This window comes from Penicillium subrubescens (assembly GCF_028828155.1).
Source record: "Penicillium subrubescens strain IBT 31985 chromosome Unknown utg000001l_segment0_segment0, whole genome shotgun sequence".
Taxonomy (NCBI): Eukaryota; Fungi; Ascomycota; class Eurotiomycetes; order Eurotiales; family Aspergillaceae; genus Penicillium; species Penicillium subrubescens.
Window position 1 is genome coordinate 3,280,196 of NW_026643151.1, and position 21,317 is coordinate 3,301,512.

At 49.5% G+C, this 21,317-nt stretch overlaps 8 protein-coding genes across 8 annotated transcripts; 3 read left to right on the forward strand and 5 right to left on the reverse strand.

Moving 5' to 3' along the window:
• Nucleotides 1–458: 458 nt before the first annotated feature.
• N7473_001117 (SLC26/SulP family anion transporter) lies at nucleotides 459–3,496 on the reverse strand (the record flags this gene model as incomplete). The annotated part of the gene is made up of 4 exons (XM_057147057.1): nucleotides 2,826–3,496; nucleotides 2,608–2,753; nucleotides 1,529–2,530; nucleotides 459–1,496 (listed from the first exon to the last, which is right to left on the reverse strand). The coding sequence occupies exons 1-4, from the start codon at nucleotides 3,127–3,129 to the stop codon at nucleotides 459–461; spliced, it is 2,490 nt and encodes an 829-aa protein (XP_057014943.1). The 5' UTR covers nucleotides 3,130–3,496.
• Nucleotides 3,497–7,541: 4,045 nt separating this feature from the next.
• On the forward strand, nucleotides 7,542–8,238 carry N7473_001118 (peptide alpha-N-acetyltransferase complex B subunit NAT3; the record flags this gene model as incomplete). Its single annotated transcript, XM_057147058.1, has 3 exons — nucleotides 7,542–7,710; nucleotides 7,770–8,001; nucleotides 8,067–8,238. 3 exons carry the CDS (start codon nucleotides 7,542–7,544, stop codon nucleotides 8,236–8,238), a joined length of 573 nt encoding a protein of 190 aa, XP_057014944.1.
• Nucleotides 8,239–8,382: 144 nt separating this feature from the next.
• Nucleotides 8,383–10,692, reverse strand: N7473_001119 (MCT family MFS transporter). Its single transcript, XM_057147059.1, has 2 exons — nucleotides 9,994–10,692; nucleotides 8,383–9,924 (listed from the first exon to the last, which is right to left on the reverse strand). Exons 1-2 carry the CDS (start codon nucleotides 10,182–10,184, stop codon nucleotides 8,796–8,798), a joined length of 1,320 nt encoding a protein of 439 aa, XP_057014945.1. The 5' UTR covers nucleotides 10,185–10,692; the 3' UTR covers nucleotides 8,383–8,795.
• A 506-nt stretch (nucleotides 10,693–11,198) lies between these two features.
• Nucleotides 11,199–11,950, reverse strand: N7473_001120 (DNA-directed RNA polymerase core subunit RPO26; the record flags this gene model as incomplete). Its single annotated transcript, XM_057147060.1, has 4 exons — nucleotides 11,199–11,232; nucleotides 11,289–11,408; nucleotides 11,499–11,783; nucleotides 11,913–11,950. 4 exons carry the CDS (start codon nucleotides 11,948–11,950, stop codon nucleotides 11,199–11,201), a joined length of 477 nt encoding a protein of 158 aa, XP_057014946.1.
• A 238-nt stretch (nucleotides 11,951–12,188) lies between these two features.
• N7473_001121 (C2H2-type zinc finger protein) lies at nucleotides 12,189–13,896 on the forward strand (the record flags this gene model as incomplete). The annotated part of the gene is made up of 2 exons (XM_057147061.1): nucleotides 12,189–12,267; nucleotides 12,326–13,896. 2 exons carry the CDS (start codon nucleotides 12,189–12,191, stop codon nucleotides 13,894–13,896), a joined length of 1,650 nt encoding a protein of 549 aa, XP_057014947.1.
• A 489-nt stretch (nucleotides 13,897–14,385) lies between these two features.
• On the reverse strand, nucleotides 14,386–16,212 carry N7473_001122 (Zn(II)2Cys6 transcription factor domain-containing protein; the record flags this gene model as incomplete). Its single annotated transcript, XM_057147062.1, has 5 exons — nucleotides 14,386–15,321; nucleotides 15,377–15,395; nucleotides 15,453–15,523; nucleotides 15,580–16,098; nucleotides 16,153–16,212. The coding sequence occupies 5 exons, from the start codon at nucleotides 16,210–16,212 to the stop codon at nucleotides 14,386–14,388; spliced, it is 1,605 nt and encodes a 534-aa protein (XP_057014948.1).
• A 1,272-nt stretch (nucleotides 16,213–17,484) lies between these two features.
• Nucleotides 17,485–19,425, forward strand: N7473_001123 (uncharacterized protein; the record flags this gene model as incomplete). The annotated part of the gene is made up of 8 exons (XM_057147063.1): nucleotides 17,485–17,897; nucleotides 17,931–18,022; nucleotides 18,082–18,321; nucleotides 18,378–18,524; nucleotides 18,582–18,693; nucleotides 18,746–18,875; nucleotides 18,932–19,150; nucleotides 19,207–19,425. 8 exons carry the CDS (start codon nucleotides 17,485–17,487, stop codon nucleotides 19,423–19,425), a joined length of 1,572 nt encoding a protein of 523 aa, XP_057014949.1.
• Nucleotides 19,426–19,570: 145 nt separating this feature from the next.
• Nucleotides 19,571–20,479, reverse strand: N7473_001124 (enoyl-CoA hydratase/isomerase family protein; the record flags this gene model as incomplete). Its single annotated transcript, XM_057147064.1, has 2 exons — nucleotides 19,571–20,012; nucleotides 20,094–20,479. 2 exons carry the CDS (start codon nucleotides 20,477–20,479, stop codon nucleotides 19,571–19,573), a joined length of 828 nt encoding a protein of 275 aa, XP_057014950.1.
• Between the last annotated feature and the right edge of the window lie 838 nt (nucleotides 20,480–21,317).

The window sequence follows — 21,317 nt, forward strand, 5'->3', positions numbered from 1 at the left end:
CAGATATGATGATAGGCAAGAGGTATCGAAAGATCAACCATGTATCCGAAACAGCAAAAACAACAAAATCAGACAGATCAGATCAGATCAGATACCCGATTAATTTCCCGAACATCCAGCCAAATTGAAAGTCCAAAATCCATCCAAGCCCAAAACAGAGATTTCCATCAACAAGTAAAACAATGTGTGTATTGCGCCGGAAGCAAACAGAAGGGAGAAGGAAGTGTGAGCATGATCATCCCCACACCAAAAGAAGAGAAGAAACAAAAAGTGATGATGAGCAAAGATATTAACAGGTCATATCTGGGGGCATATCAAATGGATTTCCAAACCAGGGAGTTGTCCATGGAACGATGCAGGTAATATGCAATGCAAAGAGCCCGAAATTGAATGAAGAGTGTGTGTGATAAGAGGAAATGCGATAAAAAAGGAAACGAGATTTCGTTTCTTTCTTGTTTTTAGACGTGGGGGATCTCGTTGGACGAGTTCGCAACGGCACTCTGCAGAGCACTGGTCAAGTCGATGTGGAAGAATGGACGGTTCATGCCTTGCACGATGGCGACCTTGCGCCGTTGGTTGTAGGCGTGGCTGGAGGTCAGATCGCGGGATAGCTTGTCGTCGTGAACAGGCTGGCTGTCCTCGGAAGCAGTCTCGATACCATGAGTCTCGGTCTCGGTTGTGGCAGAGTGATCCTTCAGACCTGCCTCCACATCCTTAACGTGGTGCAGGTTGTGCTCGCGCTTGTTGTTGACCATCTCAGCGTGCGCAGCGGCGGAAGAGCTGCCCTCGATCTCGGCAACGCTGAAGATTGGCTTCCAGCGGTGGAAGCCCTCGCTAGAAGTCGGGGTGGGGTAACCGAAGCCGGCGGCGGCGAGACCACGCTTGGTCCAGCGGTTGTTGATGTGGGCAAAGTGCCATTGCACGGAGCGAGGGGAGGCGTACAGGTCGAGCTGGTTGCGCACGTCGATCAGGTTCTGAATCGAGGTGACGTCCACGTTGTTGACAGAGGAGAAGTCCAGGATAACGGCTTGCAAAAGAGGGCGCTGGTCGTCTTCATCGGCGTCTTTCTTGCCAGGGCGGGGGCCGGGGTCGTTCCAGGGGCGGTCACCGCGGTTGCGGTAGGCGTTGGAGTTCGTGCGACGGGTGTGCTTGAAGATGGTCTGCACCAGGTAGTCGGTGTAGTGGTTCGCGTTGGGGTAGTTGAAGCCCTCGGAAAAGCGGTAAATGAAGATACCCGGGTGAGGCTGCTCAATCTCGATGTCGGGGTTGGAGCCGTCGGCGTGGTTGACGGGCAGGAAGATGGACCGATGAGTGGGGTCTTCGTCCCCAGATACAGCACGGGAGGCACCGAAGGAACCATACTTGCCATCGCCATCCAACAAGTGGTCGCCGACCACGGAGTGCACCTTGACTTTACCGAGGAACTGGCCGCGGGCCTTGGCCATGCGGAAGAGCAGAACAGCCAAGGACACACAGATGGTGCAGTAGATACCGTTCTCAATGGACGTGAAGATAGTAACGAAGACACCGACGAAGAAGATGATGACGTCGAGAGGAGCAACCCGCCAGAATTGGTAGACGGTGTTGGGGGAGTCACCAGATCACCCACGGCGTGGATGATGACACCGGCGAGCGAGGCATTGGGAATGTAGAAGAAGAGGGCGGGAAGAGCATAGATAGCAAGCAGCACGACGACAGCGGTAATGACACCAGCGAGAGGAGTGCGAACACCAGCCTTGGACTTGATCGCAGTACGAGAGAACGAACCGGTAGCCGGGTAAGCACCCAGGAAAGGACCCAGCAGGTTAGTGACACCAATAGCGACAAATTCCTGGGAGGGGTCGATGGTGTAGTTGTTGACACGGCCGAAGGACTTGGAAATAGCAATGTGCTCGATCAAGAGGACGATCACGGCGGCGGGAAGCTGATTCAAAAAGGCCTTGATGACCTCGGTGTCCATCTTCGGCACAGCAGCGTTCTGGAAACCACGAGGCACTTTTCCCAGCAGCTTAAAAGCTGGCTTGTCCCGGCGGTGGATGTTCACGGCAGCACTGATCATGGTATAGAACAGGATGACAAACACGGTACGCAGGGTTGAGATGAAGAACCAAGTCTTCGCGCGGTGTGGCTGCTTCTTCGCGGCGTAAGTGCAGCCTGCACGAATCATGTACAACATCGCACAGGCCGTGACACCCATGGCAGCACCGAGGGTTGAGCTGGGGAGAGCTTTGAGGGTATTGATGATGGTCAAGTAGGTTGGACCGCGGGTGTTGACCGTCTTGGTTTGGCCGAGCAAGGTCGTGACTTGACCCGCGCAGATGTTGATCGCAGAGCCTGTCATGAAGGCAGAAATGGCCGGGAGGGGGATAAAGTCCACAATGAAACCAAGTCGGAGCAGACCCAGCAGACAAACGATACCACCCAGGATCACCGCCAAGCAAGAGGCGACCTCGTGGCCTGGAACGTGGGGCAACTTATCTGCGACGTCGAGCACAATTGTGCCGGTCAGAGTAGACATGACGGCCACAGGCTGTGTTTGAGTAACGCATCGGTTAGCGACAGTGTTTCTCAGGAGGGTGGACGATCTTCGTCCTGATACAAACTTACTCCGATAGTGATATCCTTGGAAGTAGCAAAGAACCAGTAGATCAAGACACCCATGAACGAAGAGTATAGACCGAATTGCACGGGCAAGTCAGCCAGTTTAGCGTATGCCATACCCTGAGGCACGACAACCGCTCCCACAGTGATACCTGTTCAATCATCATCAGCTTGGGATTCTTAGAGAAATGGTGTGAGTTTCGGAGCTGCGGTCGCCCACTTACCAGCAACCAGGTCACCAATCAGCCACTGAACGTTGTATCGGCTGATCCATCTGAGGAAAGGGAACAGGCTGATCAGATAGTTGAGCACTTGCTGGCCCGTGGGCGTAATCTCGCGAATCCACTCGATGCTAGTAGGCTCAGGCTCAGTGTAAGAATAAGTGTCGACAGTGCCGACTGAGAAAGTCGACTCGCCGCGAGTGACCGGGTCCGTCGCAGGACCCAGGGGATCACGATAGGCGACTTTGATGCCGAGACCCTTAGCGAGGGCATGGCCCAGCTTGGTGGCACGTTCACCACCCGCCATGTTGTTGAGGATGATGAAGATGTCCGCCGACGAGGGAGTCGCAGGTCGAGTATCTCAACCAGAGGAGAGATCAATTTGCACTGGATTGAGATTCGATCCAATTTCGGGGTCCAGGATCAGTCAGGTCTAGGCCCACCAAAGGTCGATAGGAGAGAAGGTGGTGATTGACCGGGATAGTAGTCGAAGATCTCTGTTGACAGGATTCTCCAAAACGTGGCGAGGATCCAGAATATAAAAGGCGGGTATTTTTTGAAAGTTGACAATCACGCACTGCGCATGGCGACCAGGCCAACGAAAACGAATGGGAAAAAAAAGAAAAGAGCTAGAATGCAAGGCGACACGACCGTAGAACAAAAGGGGGCACACCAAGACGACCAAGATTGGGTGGAGGCGTTGTGCGTGATTCGGGAGCCGATGGCGTAATATCGAAGCTCCCCAGATTTCTCACTCTAAACGGAATTTAGTGGATGTACTGTAGCGGGTACAGTACTGCACAAGCCCGCAAGTTTTCTGGTCTTGTTTGATTTTTGCTTTTGGCAGGACCAAGATGATGGGAAGAAGTCAAAAAGAACTTCGAGGAGAACCACCATAAGAATGAAATAATTAACTGTCCTTTTGGCTTTGGGGTGGTCCACCGATAGACCGAAGATCGCAGTGCACAGCCAGGAAGTGTCGGGGTGGAACCAGGCGGACGGTCTGGAAGCGGACTGGAAGAGTGGAAGCGATGGGTTTGGATGACGACGGAGCGTGGAGCAGAGTTTCCACTGGAGAATACATAGTATTAAACGAACAGTTTAATTGTATATACTATCTACAGTTTCTGTGATTCATAAAAGAAAATTTTTTCATATTTTTTCTGATATTTTCTCTACGAGTATCACCAGGAAAGTATACAGTCTTGTTTCTCATCTGATCTTGAATGTCCATCTCCCACCATCAAACTCAAACTCTAACTACAACGTGGGAACCCCGAAGGATGACATAAGCCCTGCCAAGTCGACTCTCATGACGAATCATCTCACGCAGACGCACGCCGCCGATCGACAACGGGGCCCCGGAACCAATCAGCTCCCTCCCTGATGGTGAAATCTCCCGCGCCGATGGTGAAAGATCCAACGTGGAAGTCGAAATTCGCCTCAAGCTACGGATGCGTGCTGATTTGATGAATCTGATTTTTTTTTCCTTTCCAAGATCGCTTAATATAACGTTAATTAATCAGGAATCCATTTTGTAACCCAAACAAGGTCAGCACCCACATACATTCAGGAGTGACATTCCCGTCCACTATCCTCTTCCATCTGGATAGTTCGAACTGACGTGGAGCCCCAATGTTCATCTTGATCTGCCTCTCGTATCTCTGTCCTCTTATGAAGAGAATCTTGACAGTACGCACGGCGACCCACTCGGGGCCCTGGCCCTAGTGGCCCGTTGACGCGCCCGAATGACAAAGTAAACGCACGGGCAACAGGCCAAAGTAACAGCTTTCGACCACTTTCGGTCCGCCCTTGGCAGGGGTGGACACTTGGGTAGGTCCCTAGACTCAGTAAACTGTGAACTCTCGAAAGTAGTCCCTACTCTATTTGTTAGGTCGAGGAGCAGGAGTTTAACTGGTTGGTTCTGATTCCCGTAATGATCCCCGAGGTCACCTGATCTCATTCCATTGTGCTCAGCCCCAAAGTAGCAATTAGTATACAGTTGAACACATACATACAGTACATAGTATAGAAATCATAACAACAAGAGTTTGTATACCAGTTCATGATCTCCCTACCTTAGATTACTATAGTTCCCACACATAGCCCCATTATGTACTCCGTATTGTCTTGGAAATTCCTGATCGACACCCATCTGCAGCACCGTTTCCCAGTCTTGAAACCCGCAGCATATTCCAAACAAGAAATATCAGCCAACATCCAAGCATGGGGCGCGCACATGGAACGGTGGGGCCTCGGAGACATCACACACCACGGGCGTTGTAGCTGTGTCGGACTACGACCTGTACTACGGAGTACATATGCACGATATCTGCAGCTGAGTCGTTCGACGGGTTCATCGATGCTGCAACAAAGTCGCCATCCAGATCCAAATCACGACATACAGCTTATCGCGGCTGCAGTCCACAACTTTAAAAAAAAATGGAAGCTGGGCAAGAATAATACTAAGAATTTTAATTTTAATTGGTGGTCGCTAAGTGCCCTATTTCGATTAGTCGGGACTGTAGTGCGGAGCTTAGTTGATGATGGCCCCGTCGCGTTGACTGGTGCCGTGATGAGGTGATTTCTCGATGAAATGATGTATCTGAAATTAGATTTAGCTCATGGTGACCCGGGGCAATGGGTCTTAGGGATTGGAATTATCAATATTATTTACCTTTTACTTTAAAAAGTTATATTTGAGGTGCATTCGCGCCGAGAGCTTTGACTCTTAACCCATGGTCCATGGTCCATCCAGCAATATCCTCGCTATATCCCGATGGTTAGCGAGTGGCTGGACGAAATCGTGTCAATGTGGTCGTGGTGGCTTATACTAACTACGCCCCGAATATGAGCTATAAGCTACAGGACAATAATGATTAGGCTACGATTCGATTCGGCTGGACTCCCTCGGTATGGAGGAGGAAGCTAACGATCATCCATTCTCTCTCGCTTCTCTATACTATTCGGCCGCCTGAACCGCCTCGACCAATAACACTTCCATACCACGCGAGTCTATACTTGCCCCCTTTCCAAACTTCTCATCTTCTTTGTTTTTGTTTTTTTCTTCTCCTCCATGACTCCGCAATAATACGAAGAGGTTACTCGTCATGCGACCTTGATCACCACACCGAATCAAGCTCACATTTCCTCTTGGCCCCCGCGCACGGTCAACGCCGGTGTTCAGCTTCAGCTATGCACACCATCCTCACCCTGGGTCGCGTACTTTGGTCGTTCTGGGCCTGGCCGACTGATGCCATCGTGACCCAAGACCGCGCCATCCGCCGGTATCTACGGGCTGACCCGATACTCGGCATAGACTGCTCTTTTTGCTTTCTGTATAAGTTTCGGGGCGTTCGAGGGAAGCTCGGTCAGTTGCGGTTGTGGGTTTCTGTAAGATGATGTCAGGTTGGTAGTAGATGGAGCCTGAGCCCTGTGGCTCGGGGTTCCTTGGGACTGGATCGGGATGTCCGCATCGTGCATATGCAGGGTGTTGTAGTACAACGGTGCTTTGCGGGGGATCCCTGGGCGCGTGTTACCGTCATGCTAATGCCCTCGTGGCTATGGTTCAAGCTACACTTAAGACTGGACAGCTGTGCTTTGTCTGGGGTTTTAAGAGTGGATATGCGAGATGATGAGACGCACCTTGTGATCCTGGGGTAAGCGATACTTTAGGGAGGTCGACAAAACTTCGAAATATTCACTCATTTCTCGGCAAGACTATGCCCAGCCAAAGTAGAAAGATGGGGTTAGGCAGGATTCCATCTAAAAGGTTACAAGTAGAGAAAACTGCTGGGATATCAAAAGTTAAGGCTCGTCCACGTCTTCAAAACTTCGAACTACCTATCACCGTAACCTCAACCAGAACTTACCTACAATGCGACCATGCATATGATCTATGTCTATCTCAAGTATATGTTCTTCTAGAGTTCTAGCTGAGTTGCGAACTTCATATGCCACTTCTCGGCTCTTGATCTTGATTTTGTGCTTATTATGCACAACAATCCATCTCTAGACAGAGTTACAGGGACCTTGCAGTCAGCACCTCACAACTACTAGGTTGATAATCTACGGAAATGTGGATTGGTGCCCCATACAGCGGTGGATGATAGCAACACCGAGAAATGGAATACCTAATTCATCAGTAAAGTATGAACCAAGTTCTCAATGTATATTGGCTTTGCTAAATGCATTTCATCCTCCTTATTTACCTCACCACGGCTTCACTGGTCTTTCCCGCTCTGGTGAAGAAGACTCGGAACTCGATAGATGATTATAAAACGGAGACATTATTTTCCTCATTACCCCTATGGAATTCAGATGATCTCTATTTTAGAGTGCAAGAGATACCTGGCCGGGCTATGATCGGGCGTGGTTAGGCTCATTTACTTGGTAAATATATATATATATCTGGCAGTCAGGCTTATCAGATGTACATGTTTTTTTGAACATTTTGTTTACATTTAGACCCAGGCATTCCATGAGATCTAACAAACAAGATTCATGCCCCCTGTGGAATTAGGAGGCGCACGTAAATGGATCTTCCATCAGCCTATCTCATTTTCTTTGTCACCGATTTAAACTTAGGTTAGTAGTATATCCAGACTCCAAGCATTTCCTTGGTGGCCGCTATCAGCCGATAAGTAGTTCCACACCGCCCGGTAGAAAAGGCATCTTTCTTTCAACCCCACATTCCTCCAAGCTCTCACCAGCGACAAGATGAGCTCCATTACGCGCATGTCCCCGCTGGACCTGCTGGACCTGAACCTGACGAATCTGGATCCATTGACCGAGAACTATGACCTGGGTTTCTACCTCAACTACCTGACAAAATGGCCGTCACTGTTCAGCACAGTGAAGGATCGCGATGCGGGCGTCGTGGGCTACAGTATGGATCCCCATTGACCTCCAAAACACGTGGGAGACCTCGGACTAACAATGTCGCAGTTATGGGTAAACTCGAAGAACAACACCCCTCCATGAAACACTCTGAACACTACACCCCATGGCACGGCCACATCACCGTTTTGACTGTCGCACCGGCCTGGCGCAGACTCGGATACGCCAGTCGATTGACCGAGCAGCTGGAGCAAGGGTCTGATATCAATAATGCCTGGTTTGTGGATCTATATGTCCGAGCAGGGAACAAGGTAGCGGTGGATATGTATAAGGGCATGGGGTGAGTTAAGACTTAAGTGAGGTAATCGATGGAAGGAACTCACCAGCTAACGACAACTCTTGCAGATATTCGGTCTTCCGACGAGTCGTGAGTTACTATAGCGACGACCCATCAGGCATGTCAGAAAATGGCGAGGATGCGTTCGATATGCGCAAGCCTTGTAGTCGGGACAAAAAGTTGGAGCATGTGCGCGACAAAGGCGAAGATTTCCTCGTGCACCCCGAGGACGTCTCATGATCCTGGATGACAGGGCGAGCGCGGAAGAACAACGCATTTACGGTATAACAAAAGGAACGGGTTTTTTCTTGTCTATTATCAGGGACTTGTACAGGGTTGTTCGGGTCACTACAACTTATTGATAGAGCGACAGCATATTACAATGTATTGATTTATGTTATTATTGAGAAGGTCGTAGGCGCTATGCGATGGCATAGCTCACAACAGCTGTAATCCTTCATAGAACCGTATGCCGGTAATCTGTCCTAGTGGGGACTAAAAGTAGAATGTCCTGGTGTGGGATGCTTCCATGAACAATGCGAGATCGCACAATGCTCGCACAAGGAAAGTGATCCTGTAGGTCGAGATATAAGCCTTGAATAGTGGAGATCTTACTTGAAATCCCCCGACAGACGGAGGGCCGAGTATTTTGTGGTTGATGGCGAGATGGACTCGTCTCAGCCTGGCTACAGCGGGCAGGACGAGGGTTTTGATCGAGGCCCTGATAGTGAATATGCTTCGTTGTCGCAAAGGAATCCGCAACACACTCTTCACATATTGATCCAAGAAGACCGATCTCAGGTCTTGCAGAGAAGCTTAGGACCAGATCGCACGAACCTCAAGGTAGCCATGAGGCCCGCAGATGCGATAAGGCAGCAAGAAGTAAACAGCTGAACACCGAGATACTTGTTCGTGTCAGCCAAGATGGCACCGCCAATTGGGGTACCAATCAATAGACCAATGGATGTGACGGCGAAGACCATTCCAAGGCGAGTTCCAAGATCGCGCACGTCGGGTGTCATACTGGCCATAACCACTGGAGGGAGGGAGACAAATCCGCCAGAGAAGAACCCATAGAGGACAGTAAGAACGATGATACCGCCCAAAGTGTGCACTCCAATCCACGCAAAGGCTAAGACGGACGTAATGGTCACAGCGGGTGTGAGCATATTGAGCGGGCCAACGTGGTCAGCGAGGAAGTTAGGCCCAATACGGCCAAAGGTCGAGGCCGCGTTCAGCATGGAAAGTAGGTAGAAGCCTAGATTGCCATCGACAATACCCGTATCGATAGCGTAGGACTGCACGTAGAAAAGGAAGTTGTAGAATCCCAGGAATCCCAGGAACATTGCTCCGGTAAACAGGCAGTATGCAGGCTCCTTGAAGGCAGAGAGTTGATAAAGCTTGCGCTTCTCCTTTGGCGGAAACCGAATGCGCATGATGCTCACAGAGATCAAAGTGGTTCCGAAGCAGAGAAATCCAAGTGCACGAGTCGCCCAGGCAAATCCAACCTTATTCTGTAGCTGGTTGAACATGATGGGGTAAACTACACCACCGATGCTGCTACCACTGGCAGCAAGACCATTGGCAAGTCCTCTCTTTTGACGGAAGTACTGGGGTAGAATGGCAACCGATGGGACGAACATACATCCGGCCGCTAGTCCCACACAGATACCTTGGGTGAGGATCAGGTGCCAGTACTTGGTCGCGAGGCTGGTCATCATGAGACCGAAGGGCAGCATGAAATTGGCGAAGCAGAGTAGCCCGCGGAAATAACCCGCATCGAAGAGAGGGCCCGTAATGACACCAATCATCATGAGAAGGAACGACTGCAGCGATCCAATCCATGCGATGGTGGATGACGAAGTGCCGGCTAATAGATTTTGCTCGTAGTATGTTTGATATGCACCCCAAGTGTTGATCACACCCCTGGTGAGTCATATGTCAGCTTTTGCTTCGTATTCACGGAGTTTCCTCTTCCACTGCGGAGCAACTTACCATGAATTGAAAAAAAGGAAGAACGAACCCAAGACCTGCAGCCATGAGAAGAAACCCGTGTCGAACGTGACCTCCTCGAGGGCCTTCTCAACAGGGGAGTTGATCCCCGAGGAATTCTGATTTTCCTCATCGTTGATGATTGAAGTGTCTGCAACGACCTTCTTCTCTGTATCCAGATTAGTCGTACCCATCTTTCCCGTTTTGGCGTATCGGACAGACACTGGCTATCGCTCGAGGAAAAGAGTCCCTCAAGAACAGATGGTACGGAGGGCCTGTCAACGAAGCCCCAAAAGAGAGAAGCAGGCCGATTGAGTGACCCGCAGGAAGGAGTCCTGCATTATAAGGAGAAAAATCTACGAGCGGATTATAAATTCAAGGCTAACGCCGAGTCGCCAGCAAGCGGGGCTTCAGAGGGAAAGCAGCAGCTCTAGGGGCGGGAGAGACCGAAAAGTAGCAGCATTTTGGCAAGAATGGCCCACTGGCATCCACTTGCCTTGACCATGGGGTAGGATGAGGGCAAGTCATGTTGCTTGGCCCCGAGCCCGAGGCCAGCGGTGGGATGTCAAGTAGAGGGCGTAACCAATGACAGTCCCCGGGAGATGTGCCGGTTACCCAGGCGAGAGGGGGCCCAGGGCCGATCTGTGCGATGCCTGGCGCAAGTAGCTTTCAGTAGGTCGAATCATGATAACAATTAGTGCCGTGAATTTGCAGGGAACGAGGGGGCGAAAGGGCGCGAGAGGACGAGCCAAAGGAGAAAAGTGGGACTTCGGCTTCTGAAGGTTCCTCCCCGGAGATAAATGCGCGGCTCACGTGGTTGAGAAATGGGCGATATGGTTATGGACGGAAGTACATATACTAGTATAGTATCATATGCAGAGTATATGAATTAACAAACATGCCAGGATAGACATACTCCGTGCTTGCAGGAGTGGTATCTAATGTGGATGAAGGAAGCACTCTTATCTACCACTCTTATCTACCACTACAGACTACAGCTCGACACCGCAGATATTGTAGAAACCATCATTACTATTTTTTGGCATTTGTAGATCTCATGTACAATTCGTGCCCATGTCCACGGCGAATGCGCCTGTTTTTTTGCTCTGAGCCTCGGTTTCTAGACTCCCAAAACTCCGAACGCTATGCTGAACCCACCCAAAAGCAAAAAGAATCCCAAATTTCCCAGAAGGAAGGGTGGTATCAGTCTAAAGAAGCTCCTCGCAAGACCAGTCCTCGTACCTAGAAAATATTAGTCGGAGCTTTGCGTCGTCATCAAGAGTCCAGGCTGTTCTTACCATCCATCGGGCAGATACCGACGCACAATCAGGGGAATCTTCTTCTGGTTCAACTCCTTCATGGCAATCTGCAGGGGGTCGGTTTCACCCTCGAGGTCGACGAGTACAGGCGCATTCATACTGTACCGCAGAAATATTAGCTATGCCCAGTTCATATGAATCTACCTCGTCGCATAGCAACGAATTGGCCATGCTGCCGAGTGAACACACCTGATCTGCAGAGCGCGAGTGCCGAGCACACGCGCGCGCTCGTACTTGGTCAAGTATGGGGTAGTTGTGCGCTTGTCGTTCGGGACCTTCTTCTCGCGCGATTGTTCCATGACCTTGCCCGAGTAGCCGGCATTGGGGTCACCAGAAACTACCACATTCTCGCCGTTCACGGCTGGCTCGTATGACTCGCCTTCGACACCATCGTCACCCTCGAGACCCTCGTGGTCGATGAAATCCTCGGGTTCGTTTTCGTCGAAGACTTCCTCTTGAGGCTCGAAGTCGTAGCTGCAGGAAGAACCGGGTTAGCAATCGCGCTTTCCTCTTTTTCGAAGCTGTCAGGAACTCAAGAGTGACCCATATTTAGAAGGGTCTCCTTCGGAGTCTCCAGAAGCTTGAATCGGCAGAATATCATACTTCTCCTCAGCATCGTTGTCGCCGCCGTAGTCCGACATGTTGAATGGCAATGAATGAAGTCGGAGGGGATCAATGAGAGAGAAACCCTTAGGCGCAATCGAAAGTCAGGGTTCGCGATGCAAAAAAGGCGGAAAATCTTCCACCGCACTAGTCCGTTCTCAGCCCCACCGCCTTCTCACACCGGCAAAATAATTTTATTTGTGCACCAACACCACGACATCATCCATCCTTGACTTTGATGGTGAATGGCTTTGTCGTTCCGAGGGACATTCAGTCATGGCCTTGAAACGAAAGGCCTCTACAGAAGAGGTTTCTCCATCTAAACGGCGACAACAGCATCTTTTGGACCATGATGGTAAACGACAATATCCACATGCGATAAGACCCATCGAGTAACTAACAATCCGCAACAGACCCAATTTACGAGGAAGTGCATTCCGACGCTGAATACTCGGGATCGGAGACTCCCAGCCTCATCAGTGATGACATGAACGATACCCCTGCGACGCCAATCTCTACGACATCCTCACGATACCCGTCCGAGCTGAAGACCCACCGCTGTCCGTTCGAAGGGTGCGACAAAGCATTCAACCGCCCTGCTCGACTACAAGAACACATTCGGTCGCATAACAATGAGCGAGTCTTCCAATGTGCAGTTGAAGGTTGCGACAAGACTTTTCTGCGTGCCTCTCATCTCCAACATCACGTGAAGAGCGCCCATACTGGAATCCGTGACTATGTCTGCGATCGCCCAGGCTGTGGAAAGAGTTTCGTCACTGGATCCCGTCTTCGTCGTCATCTCGCTGCACATGATGGTCGAGATAAATACCGCTGTACCGAGTACCCGCCATGCGACGAGACTTTCCGAAAGCATTCTACCCTCCAAAAACACATTATAACGGTCCACTTGCACCAGAAACCATTCCCATGCACTCATGTCAATGAGCGCACTGGACAGCAATGTCAAATGGCATTTGACACCGCTGGCAATCTCCGAGCCCACAAGAGTAGAGTACACACCGAGAAGCGTTTCAGCTGTACGGAATGTATTGAGCACCTTCAGGAGCAATCCTCAACCATTGATGCCGTTGAGAATGTCTCCGATGAGTCTTTCACATTTCCTACCTATGCTCTCTTACAAGCTCATATCCGGACGGTACACCCTCCCAAATGCCCGAAGTGTCCAATCACTTGTTCCACATCTCGTGAACTACGTCGCCATCTTGAAGTCGCACACGGTGACGTAAGCCTTGAAGATAGGAAGATCTTCAACTGCACTGTTGACGGTTGCGACCGTAGTTTTACCAAAAAGGGGAACCTGGCTGTACACATTCGAACATTTCACGAAGGTGAAAAGCGCTTTGCCTGTGGCGAAACAGATCTGTCTGCCTCGAAGAAGGTGACGGGATGGGATGGTCATGGCTGTGGCAAGCGTTATGGTACCAAGCTTGCTCTCGAGGAACATGTTCGCACATCACATATGGGATTCAAGAACTCAAAGGCGGAGCGACGAGAACGACTTGGCCTGACCAACAAGCCAAGCAATTCCCACCAGATCTCGACATTGGCTGCCCTCACAGGCCAAGGCTATGTCGAAGAAACAGGCCGCCATATCGCTTGTTTCGATGAATCCTGTGAGCATCGATTCCACCGCGACTACGACCTTTGGGTGCACATGAATGCCAAGCACGGCTGTTCCGAGGATCAGGTACAAGCTCTTTTCATGCAGCGTGCTCTTTTGTCTGATCAGACTGCCCTCGGAGGAAACTCGCTCGGCATTTACGGTCTTGAATTCGACCAAAGCTTTGCTAGTGCGACGAACGTATCTCTTCCAGCGCAAACACATACTGCGCTGGACTCTGAAATGTTGATGCACTCCGATTTTTCGATCAAGACGGACGCAGACATTGATTCTATGATACCCAGCCATGATGAGCTGGCTTTGATGGACCCGGCTCACTCATATCATCCGATGGAGGAATGAATAAGACCAAGACGGTTCATCTACGGCTTTTTTGATAGCCTTTTCAGCTTTAGTGCTCATATTTCGTCGGCACTTGTATCTTACATGGAGTTTTTGTTTGAGCACCACATTTACGACCTCATGATATGCCCTGAATACCACATATGTCTTATTGGTGTTGGTTTCTTAAAATTGAGCTTTGACTTTCTGAAATTGAATCACTTGCAAGCCTGATTTTAACTTACTAAATGTATAATTGGGCTTCCTGATCGGGCACTACAGCTTACGGCCTGTGTGCAGACTCGGCCTGGCTTCGAAGATAGATCCCGCCGTCAAATTACCCCCAGCCTCGTCTATTGGCATCTACAATCTAGATTTACCGGTCGAGTGGCCTGTCGATTCCAGGGTACATCAGCATTAACCCAATAGTCCTATACATTGTCTTTGTACAGGAACCTGCTACTAGCATGTTGTGATTCACCAGCGATCATGCTGTCGCAGTCATTATATTCATAACGTACTTCCCCTTTCTCGCATGGGTATCCTCACATTCAACCTGGCATCTGGCAGTTTTGATGACATACTGGAAAGCTCGGGCACGTCTAACATGGAAGGTTTCCCTAGCATCCCCGGACGTGCTGACAGCCCCACGCCTGCCATATCACGAACTTCGCGAACGCGCTCAAACTCGTCTTTGATAGGAGTCAGGCCCCCAAGAGTGGACCTTTCTCCTTGGATCCATTGGGACATCATGGTCTCCTTCAATCGATTGGCATAGTCGAAGCCTAAGCTCGCTACAAAGTCAAAAATTTCTTGGGACCAGGCAATTTTGTCTGCTCTTCTGACATCGATCCATGTCTTGGCGGCTTGGCAAACACAAAATATTAAACATTGGATGCCACATGATTTGAAGTCGTCTTGCACGCAGTAAAGAACACTGCGTGCCATTTGATCTGCGTAGTAGCCTGCGAGTAGCTGGCTCTCGCGATTGATTTGGTCCTTGGAGAGGCTGTCGTGTGCAAAGGCGCCCACGAGGCTTCGAGCTTTGGAGATGTATTGCTGGAGATCTCGTAGTAGGTTCCAAATCAGGATATGCATCCTGGCATTCTCAAGAGAGGTAAATCGATATGATGTTCCGAACAAATCATCTTTATGAGCAAGTTTGCCGCATAATGATTCTCCTTCAGCGCATTCCCAAGGAGCTCCGCCTATTTCTTCTTGGATCTGCTGATACCATGCTATTATATTATGTTCATGTGCAAGGCTGTGATGGAACAGCAATTGACAAGCTTTATAGTCGCGTGGGTTTATAGAGTTGGCCGCCTGCGCAATGATTGCAGAGTCTGCGTATAACTTGACCAATCCATCAAAAGGGGTTTCGTGGCTTGACTGCACGATCTGCTTATATTCCTCTCCAGAAACGTTGAGTGATGAGATAATGAGTATCTGGTGTCAAAGGTTAGATAGTTAGTTGAAAATAGGCGTGGGGAGAATAACTTGCCATGAGAAGCTTCGCAAATCTATTCAACAGGCAAGTCATTGCAGGACTTTTTGATGTTTCCGCTGTACTACGGTACCTTTTGATAAGTGCGTAGGCCCCTACAGCATGGGTGTACCATGCTTCCATGCCCTCGGGACAGGAGTAACTCTTGTTTAGTTGGTATGAGTCTCAACGTGGCTTTCAAAAATTCAACTTGATCTCACCTCAACTTCAATGAACACAAGTGCAGAATACAACATCTCCTCGGTACACAAGCCTCGATTGATCATGTTAGACTGGAGACGTATCGCTTTATTATACTGTAAGAGCCCGTGATGATACAGTCCTCGATCATCATTCGTCCTGCCTAAACAGATGCAAGAGAGAGCGGACAGAGCTCGGTCAAGAAGCTCGTTTTTGCTCGGAAGCATCACCCAACTGCTGAACAAAAAGTACCAAGAGTCGATACCAGCAATCTTCTCCATGTGGCTGGGGAAATATGTGTCGAGAAATGACGAAGAGAGCTGGACACGCATGACCGGACTGGTACTTGGCGCTCCAGGTAATACAAATTCTCGTGCCCGACGAGAATATTGAAGTGAATGTGTAGACCGCTGCGTATCGTTGTCTAGAAGTTCTGGTTGTGCGGATGCCTGATGCACGAAGATCCGTCTTTCGACGTATCCAAGGCATTCAATACCACGCTTGATGCATCGAGCACACTTGGGTTTTTGTTCATCACACTAAAAACCAAAATCAGATAAAATCCATGTATTTGGGTCTTCAACATCACTAACCTTAAGTTTGCGCTTTTTGCATGTCTTGCAGCCACTCGATGTCCATGGTTTACCACCCATTATCACGAAGAATCTGGGTCCACGTGCTCATGAATTGAGTTGTCTCGCTTGGGGATAACTTTTAAGAATTGGAAAATTTGAGCAGAGCCGAAAGCCGGATGCGTGGCATTTTGGAGATTGCTTCTTTGGTACCCCTGCCTTCTGAGGTTAACGATAGCTGGGACTGTCAGTCAGGAGTGGGTTGGCCCCCACCTGATCTGAATGGCGATCATGTGATTGCGTGGGGAAATGCCTGGGAGCTGAACTGAAGGTCACTCTACTTCAGCCTCAGTAAACATGGATTCAGCTCGATATCAATCTTTATTCCATGATTTAGCGACATTCTTATCCACAGCCGAGCATACAAAATCGACCTTATTACAACCCTTCGTCAAGAGTCTAGCTGATAACTTGGAAGGGGCCCAGGGTTTCTCTTGAGTCTCGAGGGACGGAGATGCAGCATGAGGCTGGGTTTCGCTTCTTATCTGCTGACAGGGGTGTTCAACGGCTTTCTTGCATACTAATCCTTGTTAGACTTGAACCGATGTACGAACTATCCACGAGTCGAGTCTCCATGAACCAGCTCAATTTGCTGTTTGAATATCGCTGAAGCAGCCATTTGAGATAACGTATTGACCGTTAATTCGAGTTCGAAGGATACGAATGATCCTAGACAGCTTGTCTTGCAGTTATATACTACTTTCAGCCTCGATGGCTTTAGGTTCGGCGTCGCCTCGCACGCCCTCAGCCGATGAGCTATACATAGTTGCGTCTTCTACAACTCGCTTAGGAGCAGCGGGAAAGCGAGAATGTTGATTAATTTCACTGTGGCAGGTTGGATCCTTCTGACCATGCCCATTGTCGCCGAACAGGAAAAGACCAGGGATGCCATAAAGGCTTTATGATAAAGGTTTATAGCTAGCCCAAGAGCCCCACAATCTGAACAGCAGCTAAATCATAGCAGGTTTTCATCTTACCTACTTTCATAAATATTATGAATTAGTCATGTGAAGTCCGAGAGCCTTCCATGGTAAGGTTGGGGGCAATTAGAAACCTACTGAGGGGGAGCCGTTTACCCTCGGTATATTGCGTCGTGCAAGCCGACGGGAATTCATTAGCACATATTGACGATCGCTTCCCCACAAGGACCCAGCAACATCACTACAAATTATAATAGCAGCCGAAGGCAGGAGAGAGTAAACCAAGTTATATTTTCATTTTCTGTCCCTTTTCCTCGGGTCCGCTCAATTGTGAAGTCGCTGTAAACCCCAATCCACGTATACAATATTGATGATGTCAGCCACAATTCCCGTCGTGATTGGCGTTGGAGACCTCAAGAATCGTTCAAATCGCTTGGAGGATGCATTCGAGCCTTTGGAGCTCATGCTAAAAGCCATCACGGTGGCTTTGAAGGATACTGGGATTTCCACTCAAGATGGGAAGGCTCTCCAAAAGAGCATCGATAGCATCTCCGTCGTGGCCAATTGGACATGGCCGTATCCTAATACCCCAGAGCTTCTGGCCAACAGACTAGGCTGCCGAGCTACTTATCTTCGTGAGAGCGAACATGGTGGTAATGCGCCAGCCGAGTTGTTTGATGAAGCTGCCCGGCGCATCGCTAGTGGAGAGAGCAAAGTGGCCATTATCACTGGTGGAGAGGCCCTTGCATCATGTAAAGTTTCCCAATACACTCGCTGGCCTCAAATGTATCGACAAGTTGACTAACACATGAAACTCAGTGGGTGCATTTCAAGCTGCGAAAAAGTTCCCTCCCCGGGTTGGACACATGTGGATGATACAACCTCTATTTGGGAGCGGAGACACAAGAGTAGTATGTGATATTGCCATTGGGCATCCAATGCAACACTAATAAAGGCTGATCATCTCTAGATCTGGCCAGTAATTACGGACTCGGCCTACCGATGCAGGTTTATCCGTTGTACGAGGCTGCCCTTCGTGCACATCGTGGACAGAGCCTGGCCGATAACCACCGAGAATCGAGTGAACTTTACGCAGAATATGCGCGCGTAGCAGCACAGAATCCCATTGCTTGGACCCACGGAAAAGAGCCCGACACAGGGGACACTATTGGCAAGGTTACAAAAAGAAACCGAATGATCTGTTTACCTTGTAAGAGAAGAGGAAGCCTGAGATGCGTCGGTCCCTATTTTGTTGACTAGAAGCAGATCCTCTGGTGATGAACGCGTTCAACACCGTGAACATGTCGGCAGCATGTATTATTACCTCCCTCCAGCATGCGCGCCAACTGGGCGTTCCCGAGTCTCAATTGATCTTCCCCCTAGGAGGTGCGGGAACTCATGACTATGAGCATTGTGAGGAATCCCTAATATGAGCAATGCATTGATGAAATCTTTCTGACGGAATAACAGTCTGGGAACGCAGCTCGTTCCACTCCAGTCGAAGTTTATCCTCCTGTCTCGATGCGACCTTGGCCGTCTCGAACGTGAAGACAGAGGACATTGATCTATACGATTTCTATTCGTGAGTACTGTATATTTCTGTGCCTAAGAAACACTTTGCTGAATGCATGTAGATGCTTCCCAGTTGTTCCTAAGTTAGCTTCTCTGCACTTGGGTATTCCTATTTACGGCGGCAAAAGACCGACGACTCTGCTAGGAGGCCTCACTTCATTTGGCGGGGCGGGTAACAACTACTCAATGCATGTATGTTGATTTCGATCCTCTGCCACACTTCAAACACTCATTTACCATTCAAACAGGCAATTACAGAGATGGTGCGCCAGCTTCGAAGGGGGAATGGCCGTATCGGTCTCGTACTTGCCAACGGCGGCGTCTTGTCACATCACCATGCAGTGTGTCTGTCTCGACGGCCACGAGGCGACGGTGCTCCTTATCCGAACCGAAATCCCCTTCCGCGGCATGTGAGCGATGCCCAACCAGCTATTGCGGAAAGAGCAAATGGCAGCGCGAGGATCGAGGTGAGTAGTGTTTGATTCATCAAGATAAAATCACTGGTGACTAACAAAATGGAAAGACATACACAGTTCAATACGATCGTGATGGTTCACCTCTGGCGGGCTTTGTCCTGGGTCGCCTGGACGAGAACGGCTCTCGATTCATTGCTATCACGACTGATGGTTCTACTTTGAAGGACCTTGGTTCGGCAAGTGAGCAAATTGGAAAATCGATTTGGGTGGGCTCGGATCAGGAGACTGGGAGAAACACTTTCAAGATTCTGGGCTCTAAGATATAGGGTGGTAGATGTGAAGACGCATGTGTAAATAGCGTTGTAGACAATCGTATATGCTGACCAGTATATTGTCTTTCTGGATTCTATACTACTAATCAAATTACCTATACAGTAGATGGCATTGAATGTTGTAGATCAATCCCAAGGTCTAAAGCTTGGAAGCCACCCACTGCGGTTGCTTCTTAGCTGCAAAGGCCTCCAGTCCAATTCTCAGATTTTCCGAGCTCAGCAGCCCCTTGCCGTATCTCTCTGCTGTGATCTTGTCCGCTTCGATCGTACTCGCGGTTTCCCATGATTCACGAAGACCCGACCGAGAGACAATGATCGCATCAGGAGACTTGCTAGCAATATCCTTGGCCAGCGCCAGGGCTTCATCCAAAACGGACTCCGGGGAGCTCGCAATACGGTTGATCAACCTCAGCTGCAGCGCCTCTTCTGCAGGTACCCGACGCCCGGTCAGTGCCAGCTCACTGCCAATGCGCATTCCGCAATCACGGACAATACGCGACAGCCCACCAGCTCCAGCGTACAGGCCGCGAAGAACTTCAGGTAAGCCAAAATAAGCCTTAGGGGATGCAACGATCAGGTCACTAAGCATAAAACGAGAACCTCAATTAGCCAATGAACCATCAATTCAGCCGAGGCTGCAATAATCAAACTTATGCACGAACCAGTTCAGACAAATTTCAAATCCGCCTCCCAGTGCCAGCCCATTGACCGCAGCAATAACTGGCTTCTTTCCTCGTCGTTGACTTAACCCTGCAAAGCCGCCTTCGGCGCCCTTTTCAGGTCTGGCCTCGTCACCGCGGCTGATATCACGCTGTTCTATAAGGTCGGCGCCCGCACAGAAAGCCTTGGCCCCCTTGCCGGTAATGATACCTACTCTCATAGACGGCTCGCTGTCAAGCCAGTTCCATAGTGCTGTTCCCTCGTGGTGACCTCTCAAAGGGATCGAGTTCATGCGCTTCTCACGATTGATCGTCGCGAGCAGGACTCCTGGACTGGGGAAGGATATCTCGAAGATGGTTGTTTTCGGAGGTGGAGTTTGGAACGACATGGTGGGCAAGAGTAATGCGAGGTTTCTCGAGGAACACACAATGTCTAGGGGTTGGAGCTGTATTGCTTGTAGTATGAAGTATAAAGTCTGGGGGGATGCTTCGGTGGGGACTCGCAGTGGGGCGAGGAGCTCAAACTGGTTAAGCCGGGGACCTCGGCTGGCGTCGTATGAACATGGTCTCTCGATGCAGATGCGGGGATGGTGGATTGAATCACAATTGCATGGAGTAATTTGCGGGGTGAACTCACAAATATTAATGCAGTATTACACCTGTCTTAAGTCCATACGGATGATTTCCAGCTGACGAGCTAGACCCGCATCGATCTTGATTGGCATGCTCCAGTTGAGGACCGACACGACTACCAAAAGCTGCATCGAGCCTGGCAAGTTTTATAACTCAATCTTTATCTTTGAGCTCACTCAAGTATTGATCTGGGCATAACCCAACAATTAAGATTCCCAATCTCAAGCGTTAACTTTGAGCCAAGGCCTTCCATCTCCTTATTGATAGGTGCCACTGTATTGAGAAGTACAAAGACAACTCCAACACAAACCTAGCGATTGAGCTCTTTCATCAATATCAAGCAGTGTATAATGTTCAATTCAATTTTTTCTGGGCCGAAATACATTCAAACCCACCCGATTTGATCGGTGCTTCCTAACATTCAGTTACAACCTTCGCGCATCATCAACGCCAGTTAACCTACTTAGTTGAAGGATGTACACAGGGTCCAAAATCGCAAAATAATTCATAGCTGTGAGATAAACTCATTTTTTTCTTCCAGCATGCAAATCCAGTAGATAATGTAAATCTTCTGAGACCTCTTAATGGGTGATG